This window comes from Vanellus vanellus (genome assembly GCF_965231255.1).
Source record: "Vanellus vanellus genome assembly, chromosome: 1".
Classification (NCBI taxonomy): Eukaryota; Metazoa; Chordata; class Aves; order Charadriiformes; family Charadriidae; genus Vanellus; species Vanellus vanellus.
Window position 1 is genome coordinate 79,580,386 of NC_138905.1, and position 14,479 is coordinate 79,594,864.

At 37.4% G+C, this 14,479-nt stretch overlaps 1 protein-coding gene across 1 annotated transcript in view; it reads left to right on the forward strand.

Annotated features, from left to right (window-relative positions):
• ATXN10 (ataxin 10) overlaps positions 1–12,532 on the forward strand; it is a gene marked incomplete at its 5' end in the record, with an annotated part of 112,648 nt that extends 100,116 nt beyond the window's left edge. Inside the window, one exon of the mRNA XM_082485901.1 lies at positions 11,831–12,532. Coding sequence (XP_082342027.1) covers positions 11,831–12,018 — 188 coding nt within the window. The 3' untranslated portion in view covers positions 12,019–12,532. The remainder of the gene's footprint in view (positions 1–11,830) is intronic.
• Positions 12,533–14,479: the final 1,947 nt, after the last annotated feature.

Below are 14,479 nucleotides of genomic sequence, written 5' to 3' on the forward strand. Positions count from 1 at the left end.
TTGACTTCATGGCAGCAGCGAGTATAATTGTGGTTCATGAAACCTCTGGCTAAAGCTAGAAGAAATCAAGTTGCTATGGTCTACAACAATGGCAGTTTGTTTTTGTGAGATGCCAGCAAAGACTTTTGGGGGAGCTGACAGACATTTTATTTCTAAGTTATAGACTGCAACCTAAAATAGGCCACATACTGTAAAAAAGCCTCACAGCTGAACAGAAGCCAGTAGAAAGCAAAAATAGGAGTGTGAGTTAACTTTTTAGAGTAAGCCATCATATGGTTGAGCATTTTCACGTAAATGTGGCTATCTCATGTATGTTGGCAAAAAAATACAGCATAATGTTACGTTAGTAATGGTTGCCTTTCTTTGGAAAGCGCACTTTTGGCACTGCCAATGCATGTAGTAGTTCAAGGTGACCTATTTGATTCTGTATTTTCATATGCATACATAAAATCATGTTATTTCAGTGAATATGGTCAGTGCAAAAGAACTAGACTACTAATGAAAGCAGTAAGGACTTCCTCATGCCCAGTCGAGGTCTGCTCCCTTGAAAGAAATTACACTTTTGCTCATCCCATTGACACTTGCCTTGCTGCACAAGTAAGTCCGAAGTCCACCTGGGCTGAATGGAAGTGTATTCTTCAGTAGATGGCTAAATTTTTGCATTATCACCGGTTGCTGCTACTGCAGCCGCCATTATCCACGGACACAGAACACTATTAGAAGATTATTTTCTGTAAACCAGTACTGATTGTCACTATGACTTTAACAAAAAGGTAGATAGTAAGCTTTCAGTGACCTAGCAGTGGTTGAGGTCAGCAGTGGAAGAATGGGACTTGTCAGCACAGGTAAAGAGCAGAAATTTATTGGCCTGAACCTTTAGGTTCCTCGTGCTAAAACCAACACAAAATACCAACTGAGTGGCAGCCAACCACCACAGATGGAACTAGAATGAAAAAAATGGTCAAGCAAGAAGAAGTTGCTGTATTGTCATACTCCAGTTCAGTCCAGTTCAACACCTACATGCTGAGAATTCTTCTCTAAAACCCCGGAGAGAGTGGAGGATTTCTGTTTGTGGCATATGTACAAACCTTAGCTCCTTCCCTATATCTTACACTTTTATTCAGATGAACTGGTCAGACTAGAAACTGGAAGAGGTACAAGTGCGGTTGTTCATTGAGCAAGAGCAGTCTCTGAAAGGGACTTATTTCTTTCACTATATTCAGCAGACCAAATCCTATCCTGTTCCTGCAAGTTGCTGTGAATTCTTTATAGCTGTATTTTGTTAGATACTAATGGAGCCTAGCGGTCTTTGTGGCTCACAAAGGCATTCCTCTGTGTTGTATGATAAGGGTTTTTTTTTAGCTGCAGTGGTGGGCCAGTTTCCTAAATGACTTTCAAGAGTCTTCAACCTTCTTGTTATCTTTCATGGTGAAAGGGGAAAACACAGCTATTCGCAAACACTACTTTTGGTTTTATTTGGGAAGGTCATCTGCCCACCAATGCCTATTTCTGTCACTGGGCATCTTTGCACTCTTGAAAGAAGCATTGGAAGTAACCAGTCTTGTTCTTGCAGAAGCGTTAATGGACTCTAAAGAGGTCTGGATTTCATTCTAGGTAGGATTTTTCTATATGATATTGAGTAAAGTCTCCAAAGTGTGATTATTGTAAAGCTCTGAAGGGGGAGGAACTAGGTACATGATCCTTGTTGAACAGGGTACAGGAGGCATTCGTGTAACCTAATCCTGTTTTAAATCACTCTTGACATTGGCTTTACGTCTGAAGAGTTGAGATAATAAAACTTCCATGTCTTAACTCATTGTTTAATCTTTTCTGTATATTGCAAACTCTTTGGAATAGAACTCACCTAAAGGTGATGACCCAAGAAAAAAAAACCTACCACGTCAGGATTAAGCATGATATTTGGTAGATTTAACTTCTGGCTCAAAGACTGCACTTCTGAAATGTTTGATGTAAGAAAGTGTTTACTTTAGAGTGAAAACAAAAATGTGACGTTTTCTTGTGAGATGTTCTGCATCTACTAGCTATATAAGTAACTCACACTGTTCCCAAAAAACAATTTTTCTCATGTAAAATGCAAAGTTCTCCTTAACGTGAAAAAGACTAAGACCAGAGGAAGAATGCAGTGTGCAGTACAGGAGAAGATACCCTGGGAAATGAAAGCACTGTCCCTTTTTTTATTCCATAAATGACCACAGTTAAGTTTTCTGTTTGGACATTTAGCAAAGTTACAATTCCTAATGGTATATTTCAGGTTGCTGATTCCATAATTTCAAGATGCAATTTTTAGTGCATCTGCAGAAGGATTAAAATACTGAAATTCAGAGTTCAAGGGGGGGGGGGGGGGGGGGGGGAGTATTAATTTTCTTGACAGTATATAAATTACTAAAGCAGATATGCAGAGATACAGATATGAAGTCTGTTCTTCAACATCTCACTTCTACGCAGCTCCAGTACATGACAACTACCATCATTAAGAAACCTGTGAGATGTACAGGGTCGCTGTTAGACCTGGAGGAAGTTTAACAGGGGTGTACAGAATGCAAGAAGGCTCTTTCAAATGTTACATTATAATATTTCTAATCCCTTGAGAAGAGTAATCTCTGTAGGCACCAACTCATGCATGTAAAAGTGAGGAATTAAAGTTAATAACTCTATTTCTAAACCAAATATTGTCATATTTGTCCTCTGCCCTAATCCTCTTGGTGGATTTAAATCCATGACAGGCTTGAATTCTTGAAAGTAAGCGGATCTTTAGTTACCAGAAGCACCAAAAAAAACCCAAACAAAAAAACAGAGAAAATATAGTATTTCACTGCTTTTATAGTTCAAACAGCTTGCTTGATTTTTCTGTAGACTTTCTTTTGAAAAATTCCCCTCTGGGCTGAGACGGAGCACTAGAAATTCGAGACCCAAAGGTTTTTGTTTTTTTTTTTTTTAAATAAAGCTAGGAGTGGTTCAGAAATATTGTTGAGAATGGAATGCCTTCTTCAACCACCTTATCATATTTCAGTCTGTCTTCTTGACATTGTTTCTTGCATGCCTCCAAAGAATATTCAGATGTCATATGGCCAATGCTTTGCATAATATCTTTATTCTGCCATTTTTCTGTTGTCCCATTTTCAGTCATTATTATTAAAACAATCTCCAACTTCAGCTGGTGAATGCATTGTCCTATGTAGCTCCTTCCTGATCCTTAAATCCTTTTCCCTTGCTTCCCCAAATCTTTATTTAGACTTTGTTTTTCTATTTCCAAAATAGCTTCCAAAATCTAGCCTTTTCTTTCTTACTAAGGATATATTTGCAGTCCATTCCACTGACCTTGTTGATTTGTTCTTGTCTCTTGGTGCTCTGAGATTTCTTAAAGGAGATGCAACCATTTCCTGAAACTGTAGCAGGTATAATTGTGGCTAATGGCTATTTTGCAAAATGTGGGATAAAAACCTTAGTTGGTTATAATTCAGTTGCATCTTTCAAAACACCCATTTATTTGACCGTTGCTATTTTTGGATGCACACTGTACATCATCTGGTGTTTATGAGACTGGAACTGGAGAGTCATTTACCTTCATTGTTTTGATTATTTGTCATAAAGTGATGTTTGACATTACCAAAAGCAGCAGGGGTGGGAGTTATGCCACAGAAGTTATTCAGAAACACTGAATCAATAAAATATTCAAGTACTATGCTGATAGGTAAGCTGGCACCCAGATCCTTGTTGAATCTCTATAAATAGATTCATCACCAGAGATTATAAATAGAAAAAAGCTTCTATCCAAATTGTGAGTCACCTTATCTTGTCATCTACCTTAGAGTGATAAATTATAATTAGCTTGACCACATCTCAGGTGTTAACTAGGTTGGGTTTTTGAGACTAGTGCCAAATTTTTGAAAGTCTTATTTGACTTCCATAATTTCCATTTTAAAGCATTTTAGAAAAGCTGTTTATTTCTATATGTATGCATATAAATACATATAAATAATATATTTCTGTGTGTAGGTGGAGCTTTTTCTTTACATGTCCAAGAAAATTTAAAATTACTACAGTCTGCGTGATATTTAATCAGTTTGTGAACAGAATTACCATCCCCCTATGCCTTAGTGCTTTACATCTCAATTATTGTGGTAGGTTTTAATAGTAATTTGATAACATGAGTTTCAACTTAATGGAATTTTGCATTTATTTTTTTTTCTGTACCTGGGAAAAGAAGATAAGCTAAGGCATTTTTAACAGTTAAGTAACAGCAATTGACTCTTTTTCTTTTTAATGTAACAACCTGCTAACTCTCCAGTACCTCTTACAGATAGCGAACAGATTTAGTTGTCGTGAATTCTTAAAATGAGATTAGTTTAATAGCAGGGACTGCAAGAACAGAATATTGTAACTGTGGAGCATTAGCTTGAAATTGATCAAGAGTGTGATTCTGTTTTAAAACCAGATGCTTTATAGTTACTCATAAATTATGGGTTTCTATTAAAAATGTAAGTCATAATTTTTTAAAAAAATTGGCAGCCTAAGCAGCAAAAATGAATGTGTCATATTCATGGTTTTAGGCTAGTATTACAAGTCTGAGTATAGGAAAAAGTAAAACAAACTAGAGGTTATGGCTTAATTTTTTTTAAAGTTCTGTAAGTTTTGGCATAAGAGACATTATAATAAAAATAGCCTGACATAGCTCAACGTGTACTATGGCTTTTGTAGCTGTGGAGTACTTGACTGAAATTTTGTGTTTAACTTCTTAGTATGCTAAGGTGTGTTGGCACTGTGGTTTTAAGTCCCACAGAGCATGAAAGGAGGCATATAGAATATGGATTAAATGTTGTTTAGCTGGCAGACATTAAAGACTCATAGTGATCTGGGTAAAATATGCTCTAGGTAAGAAATGTCTCAGTAACCCAAATTGCTGAAGTAGTAAACAGCACTTCAGTGATCATTGGGTACCATTTAGCTGGACGTCACTGAAGGGAGTATGTAGTTAAAAGCAGTCAAACCTTGGGTGGCGGAATTGGACAGTGCAGAAAATGTGTCACTCAATATAACCTGGAGAGCTTGGGCTCTACTTGTGGGACCGTAGCTAGGAGTGAGAGAGCAACTGAATATTGACAGCTTTTGTTTTTCACTTTTTCTGAATTGCTAATAGGCGGAAGGAGCGGGCGACTGCATTGCACCTCTATTCAGCCATATAGCAAATTTTGGCAGAATTCATTACGTAGCTCTGATGCCTATGCTTCAAAAGGGATGCTGCAAAATGCAAATGGAAGGAAGAGGTACAAGAATTATGCAACACTTGGAGTATCTCTCTTAGTTTCTTTCTTTAGTTCATGCAAAAGATGCTTACTGAGTGCCTTGATTATCATCTGTGAATTATTTTTTTAAAATCTATTATGAAAATCAGTATTTAGAAACAATGCTAAACAAATCTAAACCAGAAATCAATCACAGGCTCTAATGAATTTACCCACTGGAACAGTTTATTTAGGGACACATTGAAATCTCCTGGTCAAGATTAGATGTCTTTCAGAAAAAGGTGTGAAAATTTCTTGTACATGAAACAGAATTGATTTCAAGAGTGACTGACCTTTGGTCATCTGTGTTCTGTGCAGAACTGTTGGGCAAAAGGGGTTTAATAGTCAATTCTGGTCTTAAAGTATATTTGTTGGCCATAGATACTTAAATGGGTGAACTTTCACTGAAAGTTATACATAAGATATACCATGCCTGTCTGGATTATGCAGAAGATATCAGTCCCATTTTAAAGAAACCTGTATTCCACAAGGCACACTTTAAGAAGTGGATTCATCATTACAGATGATAGGTAGGTCATTTAGAGGCTGGTATAAATATGGGTAGCCAGAAAGATGGTGTTTGCCTGCTAGAGGAAGAGATAATTACTGGTGTGGGAGGTTAGTGAAGGCTTGGGAACTGGAAAAAATACTTAATGTACAATTATTTTCTGCTATGGATGTTTCCTTATTTCTGTAGGCTGTGAATTGCAGAGAATGTTGCCTTAGTATTGAAACTATTTTGATTACTTTAAACTTAGTATTTTTGCCTGTTTGTTCTGAGATGGTATCATGTGAGATCTTCCTCTGGCAAAGCACTGGTCTTCTACAGAGTGGAATTCAAGCGGCAAACACCAGTTCAGGTTTTTGGGGATAGGCTTTCTGTCTTTACCAAAATATTTTGTGGAAGCAAATTTGTATGGGGAGCGCCTGCAGTAAGCATCAGCAGCCCACCCTGGTCTTCCTGTCCCAGTAAGGAGTGGGAGAGGGCTGGCTGCAGGCGTCCTATTTCATGCATTTCCAGTGAAGCTTTGCTGCCACGTAGTGGTGGAGATTGAAGCTTGTTTGGCAGTGGATGGTCCAGCCCTCCTACTGATCTCTTGGACCAGGTGAGAGTTACCTGTAGCAGAAGTGAACTTCTGCTGTTGGTTCCCCAGTGTTACAAATCTTATGCCTAAGAAGTGTGATCAGGAATAAATACCCGTTCCAACGTCAAATGGGGCCTCTCCACCTTGGAGGCTTCTAGGTTAAATGAGTTGTGCTGTCTCTGCTCTGCAAGAGCCAGCTCAAGCAGGGGAAGGAAGGAAGGACATTCACAGCTGATACAGCACTGCCTGTTTCTGTCTTTTAAACCCAGAATGTGGTGACTGCAATCACAGGTGATAACTGCTATGGAATAAAAATACATGCAAGTGAAATTTTTAGACCTTTTTATTCTAACTTCTAGGCAGAGTATTTTAAGTTTGTAAAGGCTGAATTCCTGAAGTTTTCAGATGCTCGTAATTTAACGTCAGGTATAAATAAAGTCCAAAGCATTAATTCTGAAAATATGAAATAGTTCTTCAAGTAAATAAATTAAGATAAAACATTTTGTTCTTTACATTTTCTGTGATTACTTTTTTGGTAATGTCTTAAGCACAAGTAAAAGTTATGTAAAAAGGATAAAGGAGTTGTAAGGAATTGCTGTCATCTTATACAGCTTCTAGGACTTCATAAAACTACTAAAACCCCCAATGGGAAGAAACTTAGAGCTTTGTAAGCAATTTGGCTGACTGTGAGGGACCAAAATCCTGACTGTCTACTACGTGTGGTCAATCACAGCACATTTTTCCAAACTGTGATTAACAATTGCAGTAGCTGTCTAGAGACCTCTTTTAATGGTGAGAAGAATTATCTTCATGTTGTTGTGAAACAAAAGTACTTAAAAGTACTGAAAGACTTGAAAGGGAAATGGTTTATGTCTTTTCAGTGTGGTCCAGTCAGGTCTGTAAGTGGAAGCGATACTTCTAACGTGACACTTTAGTATTTCATTCCTGTCTACAGAAGTTTTAGTGATAATTGGATTACTTGTTGAAGACCAGAAAGAAATATCATTTACAAGAATTGTATTTTCATTATCTCTGATTTCTAGACCTGTTCCAAAAAAGCTCCTGGAGAAGTTGGGTGGCTTTAGCTGTTGCATAAACAGCCTGTTTGACTAGGGTTCCAACCCATGTGGGTTGTCTTTCTTGATAAGGTTTGTATCTCTTCCTGTATTTGATTAAAATCTAGTTAATATTTAAATAGTCAAAAATCTGATTTAAATGAGGTAGTGGAATTGGGCAAAGAATATCCTCTTCTGCTCATTAGGCAAAATGACTCTTAAGGAAGAAAGTTTGCTAAGTATTAATAACTAATCAAGAAGACTTAAAAAAACAGACGTGCGTATTTCATTCTCCTTGTCACCACTCTTCAGTATCCTATATTAATTAATGATAATACTTAACTTTTAAAACTCAGTACTTGCCTTTTTCAAGCAACATACTTCCAAGATTACTTATGCACTGCGGTATATCTACCTCATCAGATTCAAAACTCATTAATAATTATGCCTAGCATCTTTCATCCATAGAATCCAAATTGTTTTACAGTGCAATTCTTAGGGGTCCTGATGGCTACAATAGACTTGCCAATAACATTTAGTCCAAATCGGGCCTCCTAATAGAATGAAAAGCTGGAATAGTCTCTTTGGGAAATGGTTTGTAAGTCCTCCTCTCCAGTAATGCCTTGCAATAGGGTATTGGTTAGTGACTCCTGACAGTGTGCGGTTATATTTTCACACACCATTAAACTTATAAAACAGTCACTGTGCTATTACTAGCGTTGACTCTAGGAACCTCCTGTAGCAGAGTCCATATGAAAAGAAACAAGAGAATTGTGAAAAGTTCCCTTTGCAGTCAATGGCAAAACTTCTACAGGATTTAGTGGCATAGATTTTCATGGTTTATGTTGATTCCAGACAGTCAGATTTTTCATCCTCTAGGGCAGATTTTCTCCACCTCTCTTCCTTTCTCCCTGTATGCCTCCCTGCCTGACAATTGAAGTTACGACCCAGAGGAGTTTAGATGATAAATTTTAAATTGCTGTATGAAGATGTTACAAAAGTGTGGAACACAGGGCAAGTTGATTCAGTTTTGTTATTGTGTGTATAAGTCAAAATTACATAGGAATCCTATAGCATACAGTACTGAGGGATTTTGAAACAGTTGCTATAAATGCATACAAATGTTTGCTTTCATTCCCTAAACACAGGTAGTCTAGTAAAGAAACTCCTGCAAAATTAAATGAATTTTTTTTTTCTTTTGTATGCCTCTGCACTGTGACAGAGATATTGTAACCTTGTCTATAATATTCATTAATTTGAGAGTGCGATATGTCCTCTTGGAAAAATCTAGACAAGCCTGTGCGATCTGATCTGCTGTCCTTGCTGCATTTCTTTTCTTTTATGCAGTTTCACAACAAACAGGCTCATGCTCTTATTTGTAGTAACTATGGAAACTTTAGAAGCTCTCTTTCTAAAGCTGAGCATACAATAAAGTGCTTAAAGTGTTGGTAGGATTAGAGACTCTAGAATATGTTTAATTTTCTCTCTGTGTCTCTGTCTTTGGAGAGGAGCAAGAGGGTAATGTGAATATTAGCTGGGGACTAGCTTTAATCTCTGCTGACACTTAAGTCTGTCTAGGTCTGCACACAGCCATCCAAAGGTCTTAGCCTCACACAGCATGCGAACAAGGGAAATCATGCATATTCATGACTGAATTTACAATGGAAAACCTACATGCAGAAAAGAGTTTTTGAGTGAGTGAAAACGTTATTGAAACCATTTTGCAGCTTCAGCTACAGTAGTCAATAATGATAAATGCCATAATGACTATAGAGTTCATAAGATAATGGGGATGTCTTAGATATTATGTAAGCATGAATGGATATGATAATAGGAAAACATCATTTGCTGGGGGGTTTAGCAGTGGTTTTGTATCAGGATTATTCCCAAGGCTAATACATAAAATAAAAAAATTTTGAGAGTACGTTTTCTCTGTGTGGCACTTTGCGTGATTGAGAACTGTCACTCTTCAAAAATAACTTTTTTCTTTTTAGGAAGTATACTTTTATGCAAGTGCTGTGTTTCAAGCAGAGTTGTATTTTAGGAGCACAGCAAGTCTGCTTCTCTTCCCAGGAGCAGAGCCAGGGAGGGTGGTAGCATGTTTCTCACAGTCCATTGGGAGAAATTCACGTTACTTTTTGGCACTCCTGAAATGCCTTAAATCAGATCTCAGAAAGACCTGCTAGGTATCAGCCTTTGTTCATCTGTTTGTTTACGTGTGTTCATCAGCTTGCATACTTTACTATTCTGAAATTTATTCTTACCGTTGGAGCTGATGAGTGAGATTCTGCTTATATGCAATTTGATTTCTTTGGTATTTTATTGTCATTTTATATTCTCAAATGTAATCTTCACTGCAAATAGTTGGTTTATGTAACTTACATGTAGTTTGGCACTTGTTTTTTCACTTAATCATGGTAGAGATGCTTTGATGGGATACATAATTGTCCTTTTTTCTTGATTTCTCTCCTCTCTTACTACCCCACCTAGATCCAGCCTTTGGCCAGAATTTTTTTTAATGAAGGAGCTATGCGGCATGTTTCCTGACAAAGTCTGAAGAACTCTGTCAGAAAAAAAAAAGCCCTATGGTTGTTACTGCTTTGCTATTTTTTATTTCAGGGTTTTGGGCTGCTTCAACATGAAAATAAATATAAACTGCTATTAAAAGGCAGGGGGCTGTTTCACTGATGCATGCCAGTGCAGGATTGTTCCCTAGCATGTATGTTTCCTGTGATGTTTGTTCAAACTACTCTTCATTTAAATCCTTCTCTCTCTCTGTTGGCAATTCCTTGCGTGCTTTTTATTTTAGTCCCTTCTCTATTCTCTTTTGGCATCAAAGTAGCGCTGTGATTAAGTATAGTCGTAAACTTTTTTTTTTCGGTCTCCTGTATTCTCAGTTTATCACTTCCTCTCTCTTAAAATGTAAGCTTACAAAGGCAGGACCGTGTCCTATATTAAGAAAGCTGTTCCTGCTACATTCTGTTGTTCGTCCACATTGCCTGGTGCATCCAACAGTCCAGCATGAGACCACCTCTGCTGAAAGTGAATAAGCCTAAGGGGTAGCTGGAGGTGGCAGCAAGGCAGGCACAACAATCAGTGGAAAGTGCACAAAAAATGGCAAGACTGCTACTGTAAGAGCATGCATGCAGTGGTACTGCATATTCCAAATGCTGTCATGGTAGATTGTGTAAGAAAGTCCAGCTCCTGTATTTTATTCTTTTGGCTGAGGTTCCCATCTTCCGCAACAGAGGAGTTTTCCCCTCCAGTCACCCTCTGGCAAATGCCCATAAGAATACTGTCTTATCTCTGTGCTTAGACACTGTCCAACCCAAAAGACGTCAAGGAGATGAGTAAATTATGCATATTCTTCTACTGGATGTGAAGCTACATGTAGTAAATAATAGGTGCCCTGCAGGCAAACCACTTTTGTGTGATTCAGAACGGCTTGCATCCCATATGGGTAACTTGGGAAAGATTATATCATAACATAGCTTTTCAGCTGCAGAATTGGGACTAACATCTCTGACACTACATAAAATGAACACTATAGTTCACTTGGAAGATGCCTGACTGATAATCCTGGGAATTTAAATCCTTTGTCTATGGCCCTGACATGTACCTCAATCCTGGCCTCAAGGGACCACCTTAGAAGGTGAATGAGTTGCAGCTTGTGCCCATTTAAACAGGAGCAGGAGCTACCTGCTGGTGATCTTAGTGTCTGTTCGGCTGGCAAGTTTGTAAAAGCACCCAGGCACAAAGAACCAAGTGTAGGTAACATTAGAAGTTAAATATTTTTAAGTGTCTCCCACATGATTTGTTCTGTTTTCAGTTGTCACCCTGGATGTGTTTCTCTTTTTCTACATTTCTTCAACTTTTATAGTCAAAATAATAGTTGTTGTCTTTCTTGTACCCGATTTGCATCTTATTTTGTTTGCCAGCCCTTGGAAGTATAGTGCTGAAGTGTTCGAGTCACAAACACAGTGACTGACTTGTTTGGTTGTTTGGTTTTTTTTAAATCTCGCTAGGAAGATCATTGGAACATTTCAATTAACTGTAATTTTGGTTTAAAACAGTATGTCCTTTTAATTCCTGCAGTTCATTTGTGTTTTGCTTTTTTTTTTTTTTTTTTAAATTCAAGATAAAACCTAGTAAACTTGCCTGAAGTTAATGGACATACCTCATTTAAACTTAAATTATCTCACATGCAAGTATTTGCAGGTTCAGAGTCATTGCCTGTAAATGTCTTACTTTTTCAAACCCTTGATTTCTACTGTTTTTCTAGGTTTGAGGGATTGGAGGGGGCAGGGGGAGGGGAATGCAGTAATAAATTAAAATAAGCATTGTTTCATCTTTAAATAAATAAATGATCCTTAACTATGTCCAACAGTTGTGAACCAGTGGGCAGTATATGCTATCCGAAATCTCACTGAACAGAATGAGAGAAACCAAGAGCTTATCGCGCAGATGGAGGAGAAGGGGCTGGCAGATAATTCTGCCCTTGAGAGTATGGGTTTAGAGATAGAGAAACGAGATGACAAGTTAATTCTGAGATCTGTCAGGAAAAAGCCCTCATGAACAAAAAGTAAGAACAGTCAAATCATTGAAAGAGGATTTCTCTTTTAAAATATTTTTCCCTGCTCAGGCAATCGAGATTTCTTCAGTTTTAGTTCCAGCCTGCTGGAAATGTTACATTTATTCTCAGAAAAACTGCCAAATGACACTTCCCCTTCACTGTTGTAAACAAAAGGACACCTAGACATTTTCTAAATACCTAGGTAAATTAACCTATGGAAAAAGATCCTTCTTTTCAGATGGTTGAAATTTCATTACTTTCTTGTTTTGTTAGTAGAAAGATGTCATGCGTGCAGTATTGAGTTGTTATAATTTCCGTTGCTGAACCTGGAGATATCTATCATTAAAAACTCAACAAAGAAATAACCGCTTTGCAGTCTGCCTTCTCCATTTAAAAGATCTGTTCTGAGTCAGGGCTAAACAATGAAAGTAACTCGTTTTCAGTCGCGGTACTTAAATATCTCTACTTATATAAGGATCAGTGGAACATGTTGGATGTACATAAATATTTAGTGAATTAAACACAACATGCCTTCTGTGTGTTTAAATTATTAGTAAATTGTCTCTTCTACCTTGCTACCTTTCACTCTTCATGACAAGTATATTAAAAACAAAGCTGAAGCTGTTGTGGCAACAGATGCTACATTCCTTTGCACTGGGGCATGTCTCTGTTTTGGAGACTTGGGTGTTTGTTTGAATTTTATTTGTTCCTTTGGATGGTAAGTCAGCCCACTTTTCTTTTATTTTGCACTTCTCATGGGTTTTCTGAACTCTGGCAGACTGCTGAAGAGGTAGTTTCTCACTGTGATTAATTCTAGCAGTTTCTTTTCACCCCTCTGCCTTTCCAAAACATTGACAAAACTCATTTCCAGTTAATTAATTCAAGAGAGGCAGAAGAATGGAAGGCCCTGCCTCTTCATTTTGGGTACCCTCCTATATTGTTGTTGGACCCTGCCACTGTGGAATGTGGCATGAATGAGATGGGGGGAGAAGGGGGGTGAAGAAAGGGGGAGGGGGGGGGGGGGGGGGGGGGGCATGGTTAACTCTGTGTGTGCCATAGCTTTGCCCGGGTACCCAAGAAATGTAATCCTGCATGCATACACATTACAAGAATTACAAACAAGAATTACAATTTAGTATGACTCGTGTTTGTGTATCGTTGCTGCTGTTTGGTTATCTTCAGTTGTGTCTAACAGGAAGGTCCCAGAAAAGTTAAACTGTTCGTGTTGTTGTCGTCATTTAATCCCATTCTTAAATGGAAAGGCAAGTTTATGTCCTAAAACTGCGTGTACATGTAACAGACATTCAGCCATGTGCATCAACTTTTCCTCCTGCAATTTGTTTTCTGATTTAAAAATGGAAAAAACACATCGTACTTTGAACTATGAGAAATATATAGTAATACTTAAAACTGATGGTGAGTATAGCTGGACTGCTAAGATCTTTTCAAGTTAACCGTAATATTTCAGTGTGTACCCTGCTGACCAGGTGGGACTATGGATTTGACCTAGTGGGATTTTAGTCACCTGTTGGTTTTAAAGGCAATGATATAAAACTGCTGTCTTTAGCCGTTTATTAAGTAAAGGATGTATATAAAGGGATAATGGCAATAGGAACAAAGGCTATAACTTTTGTTGGGTTTAATGACTTCTAATTTTAAAAACAAATGGTGGAGAAAATTGTTCTTAGTTTTAGCAAAGAATAAATATGAATATAAGCAATTTGCTTTTTTAAAATAATTTGACGGGAACGTTTCAGCGGATATTAAAAACTGTTGCGTTTAGGTGCTGGTTTATAATAATTTCTTATACAGGTAGGTGCCTTTTGCTAGCTGAATGGAAAAGGATGTATGGTCTTGGTTCTTCTTGAGCACATGGTCTATCAGGTTGTGGTTTCTCAATGATTTCCGTAAGCCTTAATTCTTCTGTTTAGGACAGAATTCATTCAGCAGTTTAATTATTGTGTCACATAAGATTTGCGGCTGGGTTTTTTTGTTTTTTTTTTTAATCTTTATCTCCATAACACAATGGGAAATTCATGCTTCGAGCACCTGAATGGCAAAAAAAAAGATTCTACTCTTAAAAAAAAAAAAAAATTTATTCAGAAGGCTACATCATTTAACATTAAAAGCAAAGAATTAAACTTTTGCTAAAAAAGCAGCACCAAATATAATAGCACCTAGCAATAAAATGAAGTTGTTTTCAATTGAGTAATTATAAAATTTCAAACATTTTTATTTTAGCACCACTACTTGGGAAGCTCATGTTAGATAATTCAACAAAGCAAGAAAAAAATAACATAATTATCCTGAAGAGAAAATGAACTTTCTGTGAAAGGAAAAAATGCAAAGAATTTCCTTTTATTTAGGGTGATAAAGAGTTAAAATCCTGTTCACAAAGCAAATCCAGAAAGAACTTTGGTTGTGGAAAAAGCAGTGGGAGTCCCTTTTTCCTTTTAAGCAGTT